Source organism: Leucoraja erinacea, chromosome 22 (assembly GCF_028641065.1).
Source record: "Leucoraja erinacea ecotype New England chromosome 22, Leri_hhj_1, whole genome shotgun sequence".
NCBI lineage: Eukaryota > Metazoa > Chordata > Chondrichthyes > Rajiformes > Rajidae > Leucoraja > Leucoraja erinaceus.
Window position 1 is genome coordinate 32,000,978 of NC_073398.1, and position 22,142 is coordinate 32,023,119.

Below are 22,142 nucleotides of genomic sequence, written 5' to 3' on the forward strand. Positions count from 1 at the left end.
TATAGTACTTTTGTCAATCTCAGGACACCCAAAAGTACTTCCCAGCCAATTTTGAAGCGCAGTTGCTATTTCAGGAGATCTTTTAGTTTAGGCATACGGAATGGAAACAGGCTCTTTGGCCCACCAAGTCCACACCGACCGGCGTTTGTAAAATAGAAGGAAATGTAGCCAATGAGACCACGTTGTGAGGCCAGGCAAGTACACGCGGGAAAAAAATGCCGATTTAAAAAAAAATGAAATTCGGGACCCCATTGTGATGTCATTATGACATCGATTGTGGCTGATGGGCTGGGCTGGGCAAGTGGAAATGTGTTTTTTATATAGTTTAAAATATCAATAACTTGTAAAATATAATATCAATCTGAAAGAAACTTGTAACATCACAGGACAATGATGACTAAGGTGGGCCAAAATTGTAGCGCTATTAAGTACTGTTTTGCCGTAGTTTCCAGAACTCACACACGTATACACACAAACAAACAAGATGAGAGTTTTAGTAATATTTTTATATAGTTATTCGTCATCCTTTCTGTAGCTCACGAGTGGAAACACATCAACTCTGTACATTATCCCCAATTCATTGCCACATACGGCGGTGGAGGCCAAGTAATTTGGTGTTTTTAAAGCGGAGATTGATAAAGTAACTCAAGGGGTCAGGCAGCATCTCTGGGAAAAAAGTGACGTTTCGGGTTGGAACTGCGGAAGGAACTGCCGAAACATCACCTGATCTTTGTCTCCAGAGATACTGCCTTGCAAAAAAAAAAAGCTTTTCACTGTACCTCAGTACACGTGACAACAAACTAAGCTAAATTTCAACATTTTATAGCACTACACACAAATGGCATTTACAAATTATTAGAAGAGTCCACTGATACAACACACAATTCTGGCGATCACGGTTGAGACTGTTTGTAAGAGAGTAACGTGTTTTTTAATTGTCTGATTACCTTCGGGCTCGTCCTGTGAATCTTGCCGAATAATTTCAGCTTGTTCCATGGCCGCATCCGATTCAATTAAATTGCTTTCTGCCAAATTTCCAACTGTATCATCTGTGTTATCTGGGACATTGTGGTGTTGCATTATTTCAGCTGCACGACTTTCATCTGTAGAATACAGAAAAGAGTTTATATTATTATAGCTCTTTTGACAATCTTAGGACACCCAAAAGTACTTCAGAGCCAATTTTGAAGTGCAGTTGCTATTTCATATCTTTTAGCTTAGAAATACGACATGGAAAAAGGCCCTTCGGCCAACCAAATCCACTCCAACCGGCATTTGTAAAATAGAAGGAAACTTACCCGTGGTGCCGTTGGGTCCCCGTTGTGAGGCCAGGCAAGTATACGCAGAAAAAAAAAGGCAATTTAAAAAAAAAAAGAAATTCGGGACCCCATTTTGACGTTATTGTGACATCGAACGCATCTGACGGGCTGGGCAAGTGGAAAAGTGTTTTTCGTAAAGTTTAAAATGTCAATAAGCTGTAAAATATTACATTATTCTGAACGAAACTTGCTGCCACACATCACAGGATAATGGTAAGTAAGGTGGGCCAAAAATTGTAGCGTTATTGTGTACCATTTTGCCGTAGTTTCCAGAACTAACACACATGCATACACGCAAACAAGATGAGAGTTTTAGTAATATACTAGACTAAGTCGGACCCATTGGTGTGGGAGTGGGGAAAGGGGGGGTGTGGGGAAAGGGGGGGTTGATGGGAAATGGGGCATGGGGGGCGGGGCAGGGGTAGGGAAGTGGGTGGGGGGGGAAGGGGGAAGGTGGGTGGGCTCGCATTCTGCTCACCCTGCACCTTCAGCTTTAGGCCTCACTCAGCAGATCCTGGTCCCAACTGCGGCTTCAGGTTCAACTCAGCAGCTTCCGGCTGGTCCTGCTGGTCACCGCAGAAGCAGTCCACAGGGCTGCTCACTCCCCGCGGGCTGCGCACTCCACGTGGGCTGCTCAACACACTCCGCCCCTTCAGCTTTTTATACTCCTCGCCGCTTTATTGGCAGCGGGTTCTGGAAGGGGCGGTTTTTACAATATTTAAATCTTCATAACTTTTGTACTATTTCACCGATTCCGACAAAACTTATTTCACTGGCAGCAGACGAGAATGGTAAGGTGGCGAAAAATCGTAGCGCTATGGGGGATCATTTTTGAGCAAATGTTAATTACAACGCAGACCGGAAGTGTCAAGATGAGAGTTTTAGTAATAGTATAGAAGATATATATATCTACATAACTAAGTCTCATCGTGACCACTTCCTGTCTGCGCTGTATATTGATTTTAGAAAAAAAACGCTACTATATATCGCTATGATTTTTGGCCATCTTACTCACAAGTCCTCCACCGCTGAGACAGCCCCGAGGATTTTTCCGATCGATGAAAAATAAAGAAGTTATGAGTGTTTAAAAAATCTGGCGAACAGCTGATTGGTCCTCTTGCCTGTCAATAACCACGATGAAGGTAACACCCCTTCCGGGGGAGCAGGACTATAAAACTCCGGATGCCTGGACGTGAGTCAGTCACTCTGGAAGATCGCAGGTAGAGTACTCAAATGTGATTCTAAGCTGTGAATCAACTGAACTGTGAGTCTGCAATGTACTTGCAATAAATGATTTGTTAGCCCTCAATGACAATGCAATGAGTTGTTTGGCAATTTGGTGGCCTGCACTCTGCTTGAAATGCTATGAAATTGAATTTGGTGGCCTGCACTCTGCTTGAAATATAATTTCAAGGAATAGCCGTGAGTGAACTGCATGCGCACCTGCCCTGAGTGACTGATCTGCCAGCCCACCAGCCCTGAGTGACGGAGTTGCCAGCCCACCAGCCCTGAGTGACTGAGCTGCCAGCCCACCAGCCCCGAGTGACTGAGCTGCCACCCCTGAGTGGCTGAGCTGCCAGCCCACCAGCCCTGAGTGACGGAGCTGTCAGCCCACCAGGCCTGTGTGACTGAGCTGCCATCCTACCAAGCCCTCAGTGACTGAGCTGCCAGCCGAAAAATCCATTCGGACCACAATGTCAATACTAGCCGTCTGGAAACCAGTCCCTTCAGCCACTACACCCATACTAGCGCTCCAGAAAGCCCCCCCCCCAACCAATATTAGATTCCCTTGAGAACATGAGACCCAAAGGGTCTAGTTTATATATATGTGTGTGTGTGTGTGTGTGTGTGTATGCGTGTGCGTGTGCGTGTGTGTGTATATATTTTTTTTTTCTTCATCCTTTCTGTAGCTCACGAGTGGAAACACATCAACTCCATACATTTTAAGCCAAGTCATTTGGTGTTTTTGAAGCAGAGATTGATAGGTTCTTGATTACTTTGGGCATCAAAGGTTACATGGTGAATGCAGGAGAAAGTGGTTGAAAGGGAAATATCGATTGCACTGCGATCGAATGGCAGAGCTGACACGATGGGCCGAATGGTCACTATCTGCTGTGCAGGAAGGAACTACAGATGCTGGTTATACTAAAGATGGACACAAATGCCAGAGTCAGGAGTCAGGCAGCATCTCTGGAGAAAAGGGCGTTTTGGTTTGGAACTGCGGAAGGAACTGCCGAAGCGTCACCTAATCTTTTTCTCCAGAGATGCTGCCTTGCAAAAGAAAGCTTTTCACTGTACCTCAGTACACGTGACAACAAACTACGCTAAATTTCAACATTTTATAACACAACACAAAAATGACATTTACAAATTATCAGAAGAGTCCACGGATACAACACTCAATTCTGGCGATCACGGTTGAGACTGTTTGTAAGAGATTAACAATGTATATTAGTTGTCTGATTACCTTCAGGCTCGTCCTGTGAATCTTTTCGAATAATTTCAGCTTGTTCCATGGCCGGACCCGTTTCAATGAAATTGCTTTCTGCCAAATTTCCAACTGCATCATCTGTGTTATCTGGGACATTGTGGGGTTGCATTATTTCAGCTGCACGACTTTCATCTGTTGAATACAGAAAAGAGTTGACACTATTAGAGCACAGTTGCTATTTCAGGAGATCTTTAAGTTTAGAGATACGGCATGGAAACATGCACTTCAGCCCACCAAGTCCGCGCCGACTGGCATTTGTAAAATAGAAGGAAACTTACCCGTGGAGCCGTTGGGACCCCATTGTGAGGCCAGGCAAGTACACGGGGAAAAGAAAATACCAAATTTTTTTTTAATGAAATTCGGGACCCCTTTGTGTCGTCATTGTGACATCGAACGTGGCTGACTGGCAGAGCAAATGGAAATGTGTTTTTGTAAAGTTTAAAATGTCAATAACTTGTGAAATATAACATCAATCTGAACGAAACTTGCGGCGCTACTCTGTACCGTTTTGTCGTAGTTTCCAGACTCATACACATGCTTACACGCAAACAAGATGAGAGTTTTAGTAATATACTAGACCAAGTGCAGACCCGTTGGGTCTGCTCCCCTAATGGTGTGATCCCCCAACCCATTATTCCACCATGCACCCGTCTCCTCCAACGGAACTGAACCCGTTCCCAAATGTAAGATTCCAGCACTCTCCTGCCTCCCTCAGCAGTGGATTTAAAAAAAAATCCAATTTCACCTCCCTGCCTGCTACAGCAGTTCCAATTGCAATACCAATTGGCTCTCCCCCTCCTATTGAAGCACTTGCTGTGATATCCCATTGAGGTGAAAAGTTCAGAGTGTTCCTGTCTTGCAACTTTGTTTTGAAGTGTGTTGAAATCTGATAGGAAGGAGCAGCGAATCAAAAGGAAGAAAGGCAGCCGGACGGACGGACGGACGGCAGGCGGCAGCCACAGACTTTTATATAATAACTAGACCAAGTGCAGACCCGTTGGGTCTGTTTCCCCAATGGCGTTTGCTGCTGAGGCATCACACACACATTAACCACCCCCCAAACACACAGGTGGGGGGAGGGGGGGGTGAGAAGAGGGGAGTGAGGGGAGAGGAGGAGGAGGAAACGGGACAGATTTGGGAGGGAAAGGAGAGCGGGGTAGGGAGTGAGAGAGGGGGATGGGGAGAGAGATGTGGGTGAGGGGGGGGATGGGGAGGGAGGGGAGGAGGGAGGGAAGGGGAGAGGGGTGGGTGGAGAGAGGGGAAGAGTGGGGAGGTGGAGGGGGAAGGGGGGAGAGAAGTGAAGTGAAGAGAGGAGGATTGAGGGATGGGGAGGGGAGAGAGATGTGGGGGGGAGGGATGGGGACGGAGAGGAGGATGGAGGGGTAAGAGTGTGGAGGGAGGGAGAGAAGAGTGTGGAGGGAGGGGGAGAGAGGTGGGGGGAGAGAGGGGGGAAAGAGTGGGGAGGGATAGTGGGAGGGGGAGAGGTGGAAGAATGGGGGAGGGTCAGAGGGGTAGGGGGAAGGGGGTGGGGGTGGGGAGAGGGAAGGGAGGGGGGGAAAGGGAGGGGGCGAGAGAGGGGTGGGGAAGGGAAAGGGGTGGGGGGGTGAGGGAGAGAAGTGGACGAGGGGGGAGGAAGGGGTAGGGAGGTGGTGGAAGAGGGAAAGAGGGGTAGGGGGAAGGGGGCGGAGGGAGAGAGGGAAGGGGATAGGGTAGAGAGTGAAGGGGGGTGGGGGAGAGAGGGATGGGTGGGAGAGGGAGAGGGGTGAGAAGAGGGAAACTTAGAAACATAGAAATCAGGTGCAGGAGTAGGCCATTCGGCCCTTCTAGCCTGTACGTCCAGTCAATATGATCATGGCTGATCATCTAACTCAGTATCCTGTACCTGCCTTCTCTCCACACCCCCTGATCCCTTTAGCCACAAGGGTCACATCTAACTCCGTCTTAAATATAGCCAATGAACAGGCCTCAACTACCTTCTGTGGCAGTGAATTCCAGAGATTCACCACTCCTGTATATAAAATGTTTTTCTCATCTCGGTCTTAGAAGATTTCCCCCTTATCCTTAAACTGTGACCCCTTGTTCTGGACTTCCCCAACATCGGTTTCTATAAGATCCCCCCTCAATCTTCTAAAATCTAGCGAGTACAAGCCGAGTCTATCCAGTCTTTCTTCATATGAAAGTACAGTCTGGTGAACCTTCTCTGTACTCCATCTATGGCAAGAATGTCTTTGAGCATTGGGCATTGTGACATCACACAATGTTCACCATGGGCTGGGGCTCCTGCAAAGACATATGTAAATGCATCCATTCCGATTGGACATATGTGAACATTGGGCATTGTGACATCACATGATGGAACGAATCAAAACGAAGAAAGGCAGCCGACAGCCGGACGGACGGCAGGCGACAGGCACACAGTTTTATATAATAACTAGACCAAGTGCAGACCCGTTGGGTCTGCTCCCCCAATGGTGTGATCCCCCAACCCAATATTCCACCATGCACTCGTCTCCTCCAATGGAACTGAAGCCGTTCTCAAAAGTAAGATTCCAGCACTGCCCTGCCTCTTTAAAAAAAAATCCATTGACACCTCCCCTGCTTGCTGCAGCAGTGAAAAGTTCAGTGTTCCTGTCTTGCAACTTTGTTTCGAAGTGTGTTGGAAGCTGATAGGAAGGAGCAGCGAATCAAAAGGAAGAAAGGCAGCCTGCAGCCGGACGGCAGGCGGCAGCCACAGACTTTTATATAATAACTAGACCAAGTGCAGACCCGTTGGGTCTGCTTCCCCAATGGTGTGATTCCCCCAACCCAATATTCCACCATGCACCCGTCTCCTCCAATGGAACTGAAGCCGTTGCCAAATGTAAGTTTCCAGCACTCCCCTGCCTCCCTCAATTGCACCTCCCCTGCCTGCTGCAGCAGTGAAAAGTTCAGTGTTCCTGTCTTGCAACTTTGTTTCGAAGTGTGTTGGAAGCTGACAGGAAGGAGCAGCGAATCAAAAGGAAGAAAGGCACTGGCAACCGGACGGCAGGCGGCAGCCACAGACTTTTATATATATACTAGACCAAGTGCAGACCCGTTGGGTCTGCTCCCCCAATGGTGTGATCCCCCAACCCAATATTCCACCATGCACCCGTCTCCTCCATTGGAACTGAGCCCGTTCCCAAATGTAAGATTGCAGCCCTCCCCTGCCTGCTGCAGCAGTGAAAAGTTCAGTGTTCCTCTCTTGCAACTTTGTTTCGAAGTGTGTTGGAAGCTGACATGTAAATGGAGAAGCCTGTTTATTTTTGAAATACTTGGGAGTGGGTGGGGGAGGATTTGATTAAAAACATGTACTTCAACACGACGAAATGAAATGAGGAGCGGATACTTAGAAAGAAAAGCGAAATCTCTACCGAAATGGAAAATATCTCGGAGATTGAGCGTCTGGATTGGGCGTGGCAATGAATCAAAGGAAGAAATGCAGCCGGCAGCAGTACATGCAAATGAATCCATTCCGATTGGACATCTGCGAGCATCGGCCATTTTATTGGACATCTGCGAGTATCGGGCACGAATCGAAAGGCAGGAAGGGATCCGTACTGCAGGCAGACGGACGGATTTGAGTTTTATATATATATAGATAGATGCGTGCGTGTGTGTGCGTGCGTGGTGTGTGCGTGGTGTGTGCGTGCGTGTGTGTGTGTGCGTGTGTGGTGTGTGCGTGCGTGTGTGTGTGTGTGCGTGTACATATATATATATTCTTTATTCTCTCTGCAGCTCACGAGTGGAAACACATTATCCCCAATCCGTACATTATCCCCAATTAATTGCCACAGGCAGCGGTGGAGGTCAAGTCATTTGGTGTTTTTAAAGCGAAGATTAATAGGTTCTTGATTAGTAAGGGCGTCAAAGGTTACGGGGTGAATGCAGGAGAACGAGGTTGAAAGGGAAATATAGATATCCCGCGATCAAATGGCAGAGCTGAGACGATGGGGCGAATAGCCAAAATCTGCTGTGCAAAGATGGACACAAACTGTTGGAGTAACTCAAGGAGTCGGGCAGCATCTCTGGAGAAAAAGACGTTTTGGGTTGGAACTGCGGAAGGAACTACCGAAGCGTCACCTAATCTTTTTCTCCAGAGATGCTGCCTTGCAAAAAAAAGCTTTTCACTGTACCTCAGTACACGTGACAACAAACTAAGCTAAATTTCAACATTTTATAACACAACACAAAAATGACATTTACAAATGATTAGAAGATTTCATGGATACAACAGACAATTCTGGCGATCACGGTTGAGACTGCTCGTAAGAGATTAACAATGTATATTAGTTGTCTGATTACCTTCGGGCTCGTCCTGTGAATCTTGCCGAATAATTTCAGCTTGTTCCATGGCCGCATCCGTTTCAATGAAATTGCTTTCTGCCAAATTTCCAACTGTATCATCTGTGTTATCTGGGACATTGTCGTGTTGCATTATTTCAGCTGCACGACTTTCATCTGTTGAATACAGAAAAGAGTTTACACTATTAGAGCACTTGTGACAATCTCAGGACACTCAAAAGTACTTCCATGCCAATTCTGAAACGCAGTTGCTATTTCAGGAGAGTAATGGGCAAATAATGTACACTGCAATGCTGACGACTATACTCTTCACTCTGGGACACAAAGTGCTGGGGTAACTCAGCAGGTCAGGCAGCATCTTTTAGTTTAGAGATACGGCATGGAAACAGGCCATTCGGCCCAGCAAGTTCGTGCCGACCAGCGATCCCCGCACATTAACAATATCCTACACCCAGTAGGGACAGTTTACATTTCTACCAAGCCAATTAACCTACAAACCTGTACATCTTAGGAGTGTGGGAGGACACCGAAGATCTCAGAGAAAACCCATGCAGGTCACAGGGAGAACGTGCAAACCCTGTACGGGCAACACCCGTAGTCAGGATCAAACCTGGGTCTCTGGTGCTGTGAGGCAGGAACTCTACCACTGCGCCACCATGCCACTCTGGAGAAGATGGAAAGGAAACGTATCACATCAGCTCCCTTCTTCAGTCCGAAGAAGGGTCTCCACCTGAAACGTCACTTATCCATGTTCTCCAGAGATGCTGCAAGACCTGCTGAGTTACTCCAGCACTTGGTGTCCTTTGTCCTTGTTGTATTACCCAGAATCTGCGGTTCTTTGTTTCCACTCTGGCATCTTGCTCTTCTCTCTCCCTTTAGTACTTGTGTTTGGCTTGATGGTATTCATGTGGTATTACCGGTTTTGATAGAATAACTCACAGAAAAAAGATTTTCACCGAACCTCGGTACACGTGACAATAAGAAACCTAAACATGTCACAGAGCTACATATGATTTAAAAAGAAATAGTCAAAAAAATGTAACCTCAAAATCAAAATGTTGTTAAAACCCACAACCAGAAACGAGTTGTTGATATCTCTGCAATGTGGTGTGTCTGCAATATCTCTGTGGTGTGTGTGAGGGGAGAGAGCAGGGACATGGTAGTGTGTGATTCCATGCGCACGCGCGCGTGTGTGTGTGTGTGTGTGTGTGTGTGTGTGTGGTCGTGTGTGTGTGTGTGTGTGTGTGTGTGTGTGTGTGAGTGTGTGAGTGTGTGTGTGTGTGTGTGTGTGTGTGTGTGTGTGTGTGTGTGAGTGTGAGTGAGTGTGAGTGTGTGTGTGTGTGTGTGTGTGTGTGTGTGTGTGAGTGCGCGTGTGTGTGTGTGTGTGTGTGTGTGTGTGTGTGAGTGTGTGTGTGTGTGTGAGTGTGTGTGTGTGTGTGTGTGTGTGTGAGGGTGGAGGGTGTGTGTGTGTGTGTGTGAGTGTGTGAGTGTGAGTGTGAGTGTGTGTGTGTGTGTGTGTGTGTGTGTGTGTGTGTGTGTGTGTGTGTGTGGTGTGTGTGTGTGTGCGCGTGCGTAGGTGTGCGTGCGAGCGGATAGCACGGGGATATGGTATCGAGGCAGAGGATTAAGCAAGCCTGTACTGAACAGCAGACCAGGTTCAAAGAGTGAAATGGTCCAGTGCTGATCCCATTTCACTATAGTTCAGTTTGTTAGTTTATTGTCACGTGTACCCCGATGCAGTGAAAAGCTTTTGTTGTGTGCTAAGCAGTCAAATGAAAGACAATGCGTGATTACAATCGAGCCATCCACAGTGTGCAGATACATAAGGGAATAACGCTTAGTGCAAGGTAAAGCCAGCAAAGTCTGATCAAGGATAGTCTGAGGGTCACCAATGAGTGTACTGTTGCGTTCTATCTTTCCATCTTATCTCTTCCGGAAAAAGCCAAAATGTTTTACAGCCAATGCTGTAACGTTTGCCATGCAGTCACGGTGCATAGATGCAGCAGCCATTACGTACACAGCCATCTCCACACGCAGTAGTGTGATAATGATCAGTTAATCTGTTTTTTATGTTGGCCAAGCGTTAGACAATACAATAGAGATAACCCCTCCCACAGTGTTTACAAAAGTGTCACACAGGATTTTTTGGACTTCCTAAGACCATAAAGGCGACTTGAATTTAGTTTTGTTTCGTGTTTTTTTTTTAAAGTTTAGAGATACAGCATAAGAACAGGCCCTTCTGCCCACCGAGCTCACGCTGGCCATCAGTTTCATGTTATCCCACTTTCGTGACCTGCATTCTAGGGGACATTTACAGAGGGCCAATGAACCTCCAAACTCGCACGTCTTTGGGATGTGGGAGGAAACTGGCGAACCCCGGGCAAACCTTCGCAGGTCACGGGGAGAACGTGCAAACTCCCGTGCAGACAGCAGCCGAGGTCAGGATTGAACCTGGGTCTCTGGCACTGTGAGGCAGCAGTTCCACCGCTGCGCCACTGTGCCGCCTCATTTCGCAGCTTGTATGAAGTGCAACACTCGGATTAAACACTCAGGTGTGGGACTGGAACACAGCACTATCAGACTCACAGACACCTACACACCAGGGACCTATTCATTGCCTGTGGATCTGCCAAAATAACACAGCAAGTGCCATAAAGCACATCACAATGATCTTGTAATAGTATCTTCATTTACAATGTAATTACTGCAGCACTCAGAACTTGATCTGTTAATTTAATCCACAGGGAAATTAAGACTGCTTCATTACACAAGTGCCTTCTAAGCTTTTGAGGCTGTTTGCTGAGGCAAAGGTGCTGCATTATTCTGCCTGTGTCTCTTGACGCATGGCAACAAAACTCTTTATGGTATGGGCAGCACAGCGGGGCAGCGGCACCACAGTGCCGGAGACCAGGGTTTCATCCTGACCTCAGGCGCTGTCTGTGTGGAGTTTGCATGTTCTCCCTGTGACCATCTGGGTTTCCTCCTACACCCCAAAGACGTGCAGGTTTGGGTGGGTTTCCGGCTCCACCAGCTGCGCCACCAGACGACATGATGTAGGACGTTTATGATTATGTTCCGGGAAAAATTATTCTCTAGCAAGAATGTCAACAGCTAAATACTAGCGGGCTGGCAGAGTGGCGCAGAAGTAGATTTGCTGCCTTACAGTGCCAGGGTGCTGTCTATACGGAGTTTGTACATTCACCCCGTGACCGAGTGGGTTTTCTCCGGGTGCTCTGGTTTCCTCCCACACTCCAAAGACGTGCAGGTTTGTCAGTTAATTGGCTTCAGTAAATGGTCCCTAGGATAGTGCTAGCGTAGGGGATGATCGCTCGTCAGTGTGGATTCATTGGGCCAAAAGGTCACGTTCTCATGCTGTAGACAATAGATAATAGACAATGGACAATAGGTGCAGGAGTAGGCCATTCGGCCCTCCGAGCCAGCAGCGCCATTCAATGTGATCATGGCTGAACATCCCCAATCAGTACCCCGTTCCTGCCTTCTCCTCATATCCCCTGACTCCGCTATCTTTAGGAGCCCTATCTAGCTCTCTCTTGAATGAGACACTAAAGTAAAATAATTAAAGGTCTCCCTCTTACACCCGTCCATTGCAGATGTAAGCAATCAGGACATTTATAGCGTGTCAAATCTCAAACCTGATATAGGAGTTGATCCCTGATCCAAACTCTGCTCCCGAGGCTCACTTTCAGACCTTGTGCCATTCACATCGTCTGAAGGCTCCTGGTTGCTGCATGGTTCCTAAACAAAAAGGGTGTCATTTAGGATACCACATAAAATAGTACACAAAGCTATTCACTACACAATAAGATCGCAAACATATTTCCGGACAAGTTGTCTAAATTCTGAATCTTTGACCTAATAGTTTGCAGTTTTAGGAATATTATTGTCACGTGTACTGAGGTACAGCAAAAGTATTTTGTGTTTTGCATGCTGTCCCAATCAAATCAGATTATACCATACATGTATACAATCAAGTCAACCTCGAGGGGAAGGTTCACAAGTTCACAGGTTTTAGGAATAAGAATTAGGCCATTCGGCCCATCGACTCGACTCCATGGCTGATCTCTGCCACCTAATCCCATTTTCCTGCCTTCTCCCCATAACCCTTGACACCCGTTCTAATCAAGAATGTGTTTATCTCCACCTTAAAAATATCCACCGACATGGCCTCCACAGCACCCTGTGGAAATGAGATCCACGGATTCACCACCCTCTGACTAAAGAAGTTCCTCCTCACCTCCTTTTTAAAAGAGCTCCCTTTAATTCTGAGGCTGTGACCTCTGGTCCTAGACTATCCCACCAATGGAAACATCCTTTCCACCCACATCGCTCTATCTATGCCTTTCAGTCAGTACAGAATGTACTGTGGTTCTCAGCATTGTAGTGCATCAGTGCTCAGGAAGAACAACATCACTCAGAGGCTGCTGCTGTCCTTTTATCGGTGCTCCATTGAGAGCATACTAACATACTGTGTATGCGTGTGGTACACCAGCTGCACAGCGGCTCAGAGGAAAGCGCTCCAGAGGGCCATTGACAACGCCCAGAGGATTGTCGGCTGCCCTCTCCTTACCTTGGAGGACCTACACAGTTCCCGCTGCACCAAAAAAACCCAGAATATAATAAAGGACATCTCCCACCCCGGACACTCCCTGTTTGAACTGTTGCCGTCAGGCAGACGGTACAGATCTACAAGGACAAGGACAAATAGACTAAAAAACAGTTTTTACCCCACTGCTATAAAAGCACTAAATGTAGCCGCCAAGGAACGCAGGGGCGATACAGACTAAGGGACTGTGGTAACGGTGAAATCGACAGAAGGATGGAGGGTTGGGTGTGTATGCGTGCTTTGTCTGTGATATTTATTTATTTGCTTATCTTTATTATTTTACCGTGGATGTTTCGTTAGCTTTAGAAATGTTTGAATGCTGCACTGACTGGCTGACATTTTAAATTTCGTTGTACATGGCCCATGTTACAATGACAATAAAGAAACTATTCTAGTTCCAGAGACAAAGTCCAATGTCCTCAATGGGGTAGAGGTGAATTGGACAGTGCCTAGCTTACGGAAGGGTAGTACGGATGCCTGTACAGAGGGGGGAAGAAGCTGTTCCCGAGCCTGATGTCACAGCCTTTCAAGCTTCAGCCCGACGGGACCAGGGCACCGGGTTCAAATCCCACTACGGGAAATTAAAGTTCGGGTAAAATAAATAATTTCGGAATTAGAGTTAGCAGATTATTGGGAAAACAATCTGTTTCACCGTCTTCCGGAAACTAAATCCGTCATCTTTGCCCAATTTGTCCTGGGTATCAGGCTTCTAAACAGTCCATCCATTGGCAAGGCTACTTTCCAATTCACCTCGCCCCCATTGCGGACATTGGACTTTGTCCAGGGAACTGATGCACTACAATGCTGAGAAATATAGTCTGCACTCTGTCACTTCCCCTTTGCTCTTTTCTACCTTCTTGTACTCCAGTTTGTCCTGATCGTAGACCCATTAATGTAGTTGACGTAACCTACTCCTCCAGCTCAAGGCAATTAGGGAAGAACAAGGATGACGGTGCGGTGGTGCAGCAGTAGAGTTGCGGCCTCACAGCTCCAGACTACCGGGTTCGATCCTGACTACGGGTGCTGTTCGTATAGATTTTATACATTCTCCCCATGACTTGCGTGGGTTTTCTCCGGGTGCCCCAGTTTCCTCCCACACACCAGAGATGTGCAGGTTTGAAAGTTAACTGGCTTCGGTAACATTGTAAATTGTCCCTAGTGTGTGTAGGATAGTGTTAGTGCATGGGGATCGCTGGTCGGCACGGACGCGGTGGGCCGAAGGGCCTGTTTCCGCGCTGTATCTCTAAAACTAAACTAAAGGAGTGTTGGTATTTCCAGCCATATATGAATATCTTGTAAAATATGACACCACTGGAAATGAAACCAAGTAAAAACACGATAACTATGGCTGCTAAACAAAACTGCTGCACTTAGCTTCAAGTAAAATAGTTCCATTTCAGTTCAAAGAAAGGTGCATATTGAACCTGCAACAACCAGGTTCAGGAATAGCTACTTCCCCACAGCCATCAGGCTATTAAACCTGGCTCAGACAAAACTCTGATTATTAATAACCCATTATTTGTTATTTGCACTTTTAACAGTTTATTTATTCATGTGTGTATATATTTAAATTACGGTATATGGACACACTGATCTGTTTTGGAGTAAATGCCTACTGTGTTCTGTGTGCTGAAGCAAAGCAAGAATTTCATTGTCCTATCAGGGACACATGACACTAAACTCTCTTGAACTCACTTGAACTTGAACTTGATATTAAAGTTTGGGAGTTGACATTGCCTTGCCTTGTGCAAAGTCTCAAGAAGTATCATCCCATGGGCATTAACACTAGTGGTTATACTGGTTTTCTACTGTCTGTAAATACGTGCATCATGTTTTAAAACACATACAGAAGATCAAAGGTCTGTGGAAAAACTGGATTTCATTCCTTCCTCCCTCCCTCTCTGAAAAACACACCGGCTCGCCCAACTCTCTATATCCTTCCTCCCTTTCTATAACATTGCCCAGCCCAAACCCTGTCTCCTCCCTTCCCCCACGCTTCTCTATAACAATTTGTAGTCCTTCCAACTCTCACCTCCTGCCCTCCCCCCTCGCACATCCCCTTCCCTCCCCCCCCTTGCTCTCATCCTCTCCTCCCTCCCTTGCTTCCCCTCCCACCTTCCCTCATCCCTTGCTTCCCCTCTCCACCTTCCTCTTCCCCCCCCCATTACCTTCCTCTCGTATTCATCTCCCTCCCCCCCCCCCACTCCACAGCTTCCACCTCAACAAAAGGAAGTGACAAAGAGGCTCACAGGGAGGCCTGTTAACACATGAAGCAGGTGCTGCCCTCCCCACCAATGTGCAGAACTCCTGTACCTCAGTATCAAGCACCAGCCAACCCACTGTCACCACCACCCCACAGGCTGTTAACTATCACCAAACCGCGGGCTGACATTGCTGGATTTGCATCACCATCAAGGCCACCCGTGTTCTCCAGAGATGGTGCCTGACCAGCTGAGTTACTCCAGCACTTTGCGTCCGTTTTAGGTAAACCAGCATCTGCAGTCCCTTGTCTCCCCCGAGAACTTCCAATTAGTTTGCAGATTAGCTCTAGATTATCTCCGGTCAACGGTGATAATACTTACTTCCTCGGCCAGAGTGCTTGCGGTTGGTTCGAGGTCAGGGCTGGGCGTGGGAGTTGCTGCAGCCGCCGTCGTTTCATTGCCGTCGCCCTCCCCGACGTCTCCCCCAGGGGCCGGTTCCTCGCCGGGCGCTGGCGCCTCCCCGCCGTGGCGTGCGGCGAGGTCCGGGAGCTTCTCCACCCTCCTGATCACGGTGGGGGTGACCAACTCGGCCTCGCGCTCGGCATCGCTCTCGCTGGTGCCGAGGTCCAGCACCGCAGTCGGCTCCCCGGCGGGCCCCGCGCTGTTCTGCACCATCCGCACCGAGGTCCGCAGCACCGCGCTGGACTTGGTGTAAAACAGACCCATCCACATGTGCAGAATAAGCTTCACGTCTCTCATTGTCTCCTGGATGGCTGGGTCCCAAAGCCTGCCGCAAAGAGGAACGGGAATTCAAATCACATCACAAGCGCAAGGGCTGGCACGATCGTTAACGACACAAGACATTGGGATTAGAGGATCAGAATGGCGGCACGGTGGCGCAGCGGTAGATTTGCTGCCTTACAGCGCCAGAGACTCGGGCTCGAATCCCGACTATGTGTGCTGTCTGTACAGAGTTTGTATGTTCTCCCCGTGACCTGCGTGGGGTTTCCCCGAGATCTTCGATTTCCCCCCACACTCCAAAGACGTACAGATTTGTACTGTAGGTTAATCGGCTTGGTGTAAATGTGTAAATTGTCCTTAGTGTGTGTGTAGGATAATGTTAATGTGCGGGGATCGCTGGACTCTTACCCATGCAATGCCCGATTGACCGACTTCTCCTTGGGATCATTGGTATACTTGCTGTCCCACTGGTACAGATACGGTCCTTTCCACTCAAACGTCACCTTCACGGTGTTCTTCTCCTCCCGCACGCAGCGAGACTGCTGGAAGGTTTCATCGAACCTGCTCTGCCCCGCATCTGTCAGGTTGTGATCAGGAGCCCAGGGAAGTTTTGAGATGGCATCACCCTCCTTCTGCGGGTCTGGGACGGGGACATTTATCCCACTGCTGTCTTCTCGCCTGAAGGGCAGAACCCTCCCCACCAACGTCCCTTCCTCGTAGCTCCGCTCCTCGCCCTGGGCAGGCACCTGGGCAGGCACCTGGGCAGGCACCTGGGCAGGCACCTTGGCAGGCACCTGGGCAGCCAGCTGGGCAGCCGCTTTAGCAGCCGCTTTGGCAGCCAGCTTGGCGGCCACCTTGGGACGCATCCGTCTCCCCCGTCTGTTGACCGGCCCCGTCGTCCACATGGATTGCCTGAGGGCGGCGGCGGCATCGTCGTCCTCCTGCACGAGCTCGGCCACGGCCAAACGCACGGCCTCCCTCGCGCCGGGCGGCCGGCAGTACGAGTGGTCCGCCACTAACATGGCAATGCGTCGAGGGGCCGGGATCTTGCGCGCCTGCTCCTTCTGCGCCCGAACCGCAGCCTGGATCCTGGGGCTGGGAACCCGCGACGTTTCCGCGCAGGGAGTGACGGCCGCGGCGCCTGGCGCCCCCCCGAACGTCGCAGAGACGGACCCGCCCCCTGCTTGGCTGCCCTCGGCCACGTTTAACTCCACGTCGGCAGGCGGATTGGGGGGGCAGTCCGACCGCCTGTCGCCCCCGATGTTGGGCGCGCTCAGGCCAGACGCAAGGTGCAAGGACAAGGCGTGTTCCTGCTGGGATCTTGGCAGCGAGGTGATGGAGGAACTAATCGCAAGGTCCGCGAGGATGCTCAGTGCGTCCGTTTCCAGGCCCTTTTCCAGTCCCCAGTTCCCCACCTCTGAACCGTTCTTCGACTGGGACTCGTTCTGGCTGATGGCCAAGGTAAAGGGATGCAAGGAGGTGGACGGGCTGTCACCAGACTGGCCCTCGACAAAGCTCCAGGTGCAGACACCGTACCTTGAATTCTGCTCGGTGTCCAATCCTGCAGCACAAGCAGACATGTTTACAAGGTCATCATCCACAATTAGACAACTACTGCCTTAAAGCAACAGAATCCGTGAATCAAAAATCGTAGTGATACAGCGTGGAAAATGGCCCCTCGACCCAACTTGCCCACACCGACCAACATGCTTCATCTACACTAGTCTCACCTGCTTGCATTTGGCCCATATCCCTCTAAACCTGTCCTATCCATGTACCTCTTACATGTTCCGATTGTCCCAGCTTCAACTACCTCCTTCGACACCTCGTTCCGTACACTCACCACCCTTTGCCTGAAAAAGGTTACCCCTCAGTTTGCTTCAAAATCTTCCCCCCTTCACCTTAAACCTATGCCAGCTCTCGATTCCCATAGAATCAAAATCTCCCCCCCCCCTCCATAGCAGGTATATCAAAAACAATATGGCAGAGCACCCTTCCCCCCCTTTCTCTTTGGCCATTGTTTTGACCAGCTACCGATCAACACCCCCCCACTCCCCTCACCTGTGCTGACCTATCACCTGCCACAATGTCCCTGCCTCTCCCCTTATCCCGCTTTCTTCTCCCCTCCCCCCCCCCCCAGCTATAACTAGTCTGAAGAAGGGTCTCGACCCGAAATGTCACCTAACCACGTTCTCCAGGGCTGCTGCCTGACCCGCTGAGTTACTCCAGAACTTTGGGTGAGAGGAAGCAGTTTAAGACCGACCCTTACCTGCATACATATTACCCATATCCCTGCATTGCCATGTGCCCCATCCAAAAGTCTCTTAAACGACACTATTGTATCTTTCAGGCCATCACCCTACTCTGCAATGGGGAAAACATCTCATACTTCCCATCCTTCAGCCAAATAGACCACGGAACTATCAGAGAGGACTACTTTCTTCATAGCACAAACAGACTGCCACTACTTTGGAAGATGTTCCGAGTTGGAACACCTGGCTATTTTGGTGTTTGGGGTGTAGTTCACTGCAGCAACCAAATTAGTTCAGAATTAAAGGGCGCTATTTTAGAAAGGAGGTGAGGGGGAATTTCTTTTGTCAGAGGGGTAGTTGATCTGTGGAATTCATTGCCACAGAGGGCTGTCGAGGCCAAGTCAGTGGATATTTTAACGGCAGAGGTAGACAAATTCATGATTAGAACGGGTGTCAAGGGTTATGGGGAGAAAGCAGGAGAATGGGATGAGGCGGCGGAGATCAGCCATGATTGAATGGCGGAGGAGATTCGATGGGCCGAACGGCCTAATTCTACTATCACTTGTGAACCTCCCACAAACCACAGTGTGACAGAGAGTAGGGTAATCTGGCCTTGTGATGTAGGCTGTGGGATCAATGTGGGCCGGGACACTGGGGGTGACTGCCAGAGTGATCCGCAATGTCAGGGCAGGTTTGACACTCAGATAACCGGCCCATTGGATTAACACCTCACAGCATCTCCTGCTCTACACTGTAGTGTCAGTCAGGGCTTTTTGTGATTGCAGTGGCAAGCTGGTACCCATTCCTTCGCTCCATAGATGCTGCCTCACCGGCTGAGTTTCTCCAGCTTTTTGTCTACCTATTTCTCTATGTTTCTGATGTCACTTGATTTTACTTCTTTTCTCCAAAGGGCCCGTTTCGATGCTATATCTTTAAACTAAACTAAATAATGTAGTTACTCAACGGATGAGGCAGCATCTCTGAAGGACGCGGTGGGGGATGGGGGGGGGGGGGGGGGGGGGGGGGGGGGGGAAGGGGGGGGGGGGGGGGGGGGTCAGCACTGAAGTTCCCCCTACCTGTTTGCGGTCTCTGTTTTGCCGCCCCGGCCCTCCTTGTCACCATCTTCCTTGCCTTGGCGGTGGATGCCGGGCCGGGTTTAAGAGGCTCTCCAGTCTCCTTCGCCTCCTCACCGTTGACCATCTCCGCGGGGGCAGGCTGCCCTGCCGTGCTGCCCTTGGCCAGCTCTTCCGCCGCTGCCCTCTTAGCGCGGGCAGACAGAGACCTGGTCGTTCGGCCCGGACCGGGGGAAGCGGGATTGCCGGTACCACCATCACCACCGGCCAGGATTGCCGACCTTGCCACTTTGGCGGGCTTTGGGCCAGCCGCGGTCTTGGTGGTCGCGGCACTGGCTTTATTCCTCGCCTTGCCGGCACCCTTGCCGACGGCTCTGCCCGTCAGGGGTTTGCTGGTTGGTTTTGCTGTTCCCGCGTCGGCCCCTGGGTCCCCGTTTGCCTGCTCCTTTGCCGTCGCCTTCACCTTCACCTTCGCCTTCGCCCCAGATCTGGGGGTGTCACCGTCCGCCGGTCGGCACCGAGTCCTGGGGCTTCGACCGCGAACCTGCCCTGGGTTAAGGCTGTCTTTCACCCGGGGCGCCGCGGACGCTGCTCTCGGAGTGCGCGGCACCTTGTGCTTGTCGCCGGAGCTCTGGCACAGCTTGAGGTAGTTTGCCCGCAGTTTCAAAACAGTCGCCACGGGGAGTATGTAGCTGGCGGGGTCGGCCAGGTAGGGGGAGAGCTGGGAGGTCGCCGATCCCTGGCAGTCTCCGGGGCTGGCCGACCCCCCCTCGGCCGCCGAGTCCCCGTCCTCGAGCGGAGGGACGCCGCCCGCGATCCGGCACGCCTGGCGGGAATTCCGCGGCACCTCCGACGACATATCGAAGTATTCGCCCAGGCGGTCCTCGACCGTCTTGTTGCGCGGAGTCTCCTGGTTCCCTGCCAGACCCTGGCCTGCCGCCAGCGCGTAGTCAACAGCCGGGAGAAGCGGCGTTATCTTAGCCGAGAAAGGAGAGCGCTGTCGAGGGCGGGTTTGCTGGCCAACATCTGCTGGGCAAAAAAACAATTGTTATAAAACAATGTATAAAATCATTTATACCAAAGCCAATTAACCTACAAACATGTAGGTATTTGGAATGTGGGAGGAAACAGAACATTTCGGAGAAAACCAGGCCCCCAACAAGACTCCGATCAAAAAAGTACCCCGGACTAATCGTGCCCTCTGATGGCGGACATTTCCACCCTGGGAAAAAGATTCCGACTGTCCACACTTATCTCTGCGTTACTTTAGTTTCGATGGAGCGTGGAAACAGGCCCTTCGGCCCACTTAGTCCACACTGACCAGCGATCCCTGCACACTAACACCATCCTACACACACTAGGGACAATTTACATTTTCATACCAAGCTAATCGACCTACAAACCTACACGCCTTTGGAGTGTGGGAGGAAGCCGAAGATCTCGGAGAAAACCCACACAGGTCGCGGGGTGAACGTACAAACTCCGTACGGACAAATAACCGTAGTTAGGTGCGAAGCCGGGTCTCTGGCGCTGTAAGGCAGTAAGTAGCTCTACCGCTGTGCCCCACGGCCGCCCTTTGGCGAGACATCTGGACCGAATTTGACCGAAGCTGACAAGCAAAGAGCTCACAATTTAACCCGCTGGGTTAACTGGGAACGTAGGATAAGCCTAGACTGCAGAGAAAACCATCCAAGTTGGATCGTTCTCTACATTTTGGGCTTGCCAAGGAAGGAGCAATACGAAGAGCTACCACCCAGCGGCCCTGGCCGATGCCAAACAATTTGCCACGAGGGGACAGAAGATAAGACCAAGAGCAATGCCAAACATCAGGGCATCTTGGAAAGAGAGGGAGTTATCAACACATCTTGGAAAGAAAAAAATCCTCATCAGTTCAGATACAGTGTCCACACCGACCGACCATCACCTGTACACTAGTTCTATCCTACACACTAGGGACAATTTACAGGAGCTTTTCACTGTACCTCGGTACACGTGAGAATATGTTAAACTGAACTGAACTGAAGCCAATAGACCAGCAAAGCCACACGTCTTTGGAATGTGGGAGGAAACCGGAGCACCTAGAAAAAAAACCATGCAGTCACATGGAGAACGTGCAAACTCCACACAGACAACAGCCATAGTCAGGGTCGAACCCGGGTCTCTGGCGCTGTGAGGCAGCAACTCTAGGGCTGCGCTAGTGTGCCGCTCCAGGCTTAACTTCTATGCAATCCATTTCACTATAGAACATAGAGAAGCCCAGTACAGGAACAGTCCACAATATCTGTGCCAAACACATTGCCAACAGTTAAACCTATGTCCTCTGTCTGCACATAAACCATGTCCATGCATTCACTGCATATCCATCTGTAAAGCCTCTGATGATGCCACTATCACATCTGTCTCCACCACTATCCCTGCGCAACATGTTCTGGGCATTCACCTTTGGCCCACACATCTCCTCTAAGCTTTGCCTCCTCTCATAGAAACATAGAGCATAGGTGCAGGAGTAGGCCATTTGGCCCTTCGAGCCTGCACCGCCATTCAATATGATCATGGCTGATCATCCAACTCAGTATCCTGTGCCTGCCTTCTCTCCATACCCCCTGATCCCTTTAGTCACAAGGGCCACATCTAACTCCCTCTTAAATATAGCCAATGAACTGTGGCCTCAACTACCTTCTGTGGCAGAGAATTCCAGAGATTCACCACTGTCTGTGTGAAATAAAATTTTCTCATCTCGGTCCTAAAAGATTTCCCCCTTATCCTTAAACTGTGACCCCTTGTTCTGAACTTCCCCAACATCGGGAACAATCTTACTGCATCTAGCCTGTCCAACCCCTTAAGAATTTTGTAAGTTTCTATAATCTTATAGCTATTCCAGCTATCTTTGACATTTCCACCCCGGGAGGGGAAAAAGGTGATCCATAAGATGATTTTTGTTTTTCCAATTGAACCAACTGTTCCTCACTTCATTCCCTGCCAAGGCGGGTGTTACATGTCGACGCCATCAATGTGCAGGAATCTGAATATACAGAATATACGGAAATGTCTGAGGAAACGTCACCCATCCTTTTTCTCCAGAGATTCTGCCTAACCCATAAGTTCATAGGGTCGAGGA

General features: G+C 49.6%; 1 protein-coding gene across 9 annotated transcripts in view; it reads right to left on the reverse strand.

Annotated features, from left to right (window-relative positions):
* tasor2 (transcription activation suppressor family member 2) overlaps window positions 1-22,142 on the reverse strand; it is a 127,830-nt gene that overhangs the window by 25,645 nt on the left and 80,043 nt on the right. For 7 of the 9 annotated variants that reach the window (XM_055653407.1, XM_055653406.1, XM_055653411.1 and 4 more), the window contains exons 14-20: window positions 19,028-20,050; window positions 16,108-17,260; window positions 15,340-15,745; window positions 11,787-11,889; window positions 8,134-8,289; window positions 3,787-3,942; window positions 948-1,103 (exon numbers count right to left, since the gene is read on the reverse strand). In XM_055653407.1, coding sequence (XP_055509382.1) covers window positions 948-1,103; window positions 3,787-3,942; window positions 8,134-8,289; window positions 11,787-11,889; window positions 15,340-15,745; window positions 16,108-17,260; window positions 19,028-20,050 — 3,153 coding nt within the window. The remainder of the gene's footprint in view (window positions 1-947; window positions 1,104-3,786; window positions 3,943-8,133; window positions 8,290-11,786; window positions 11,890-15,339; window positions 15,746-16,107; window positions 17,261-19,027; window positions 20,051-22,142) is intronic. The other 2 variants (XM_055653409.1, XM_055653412.1) reach the window with 2 other exon arrangements.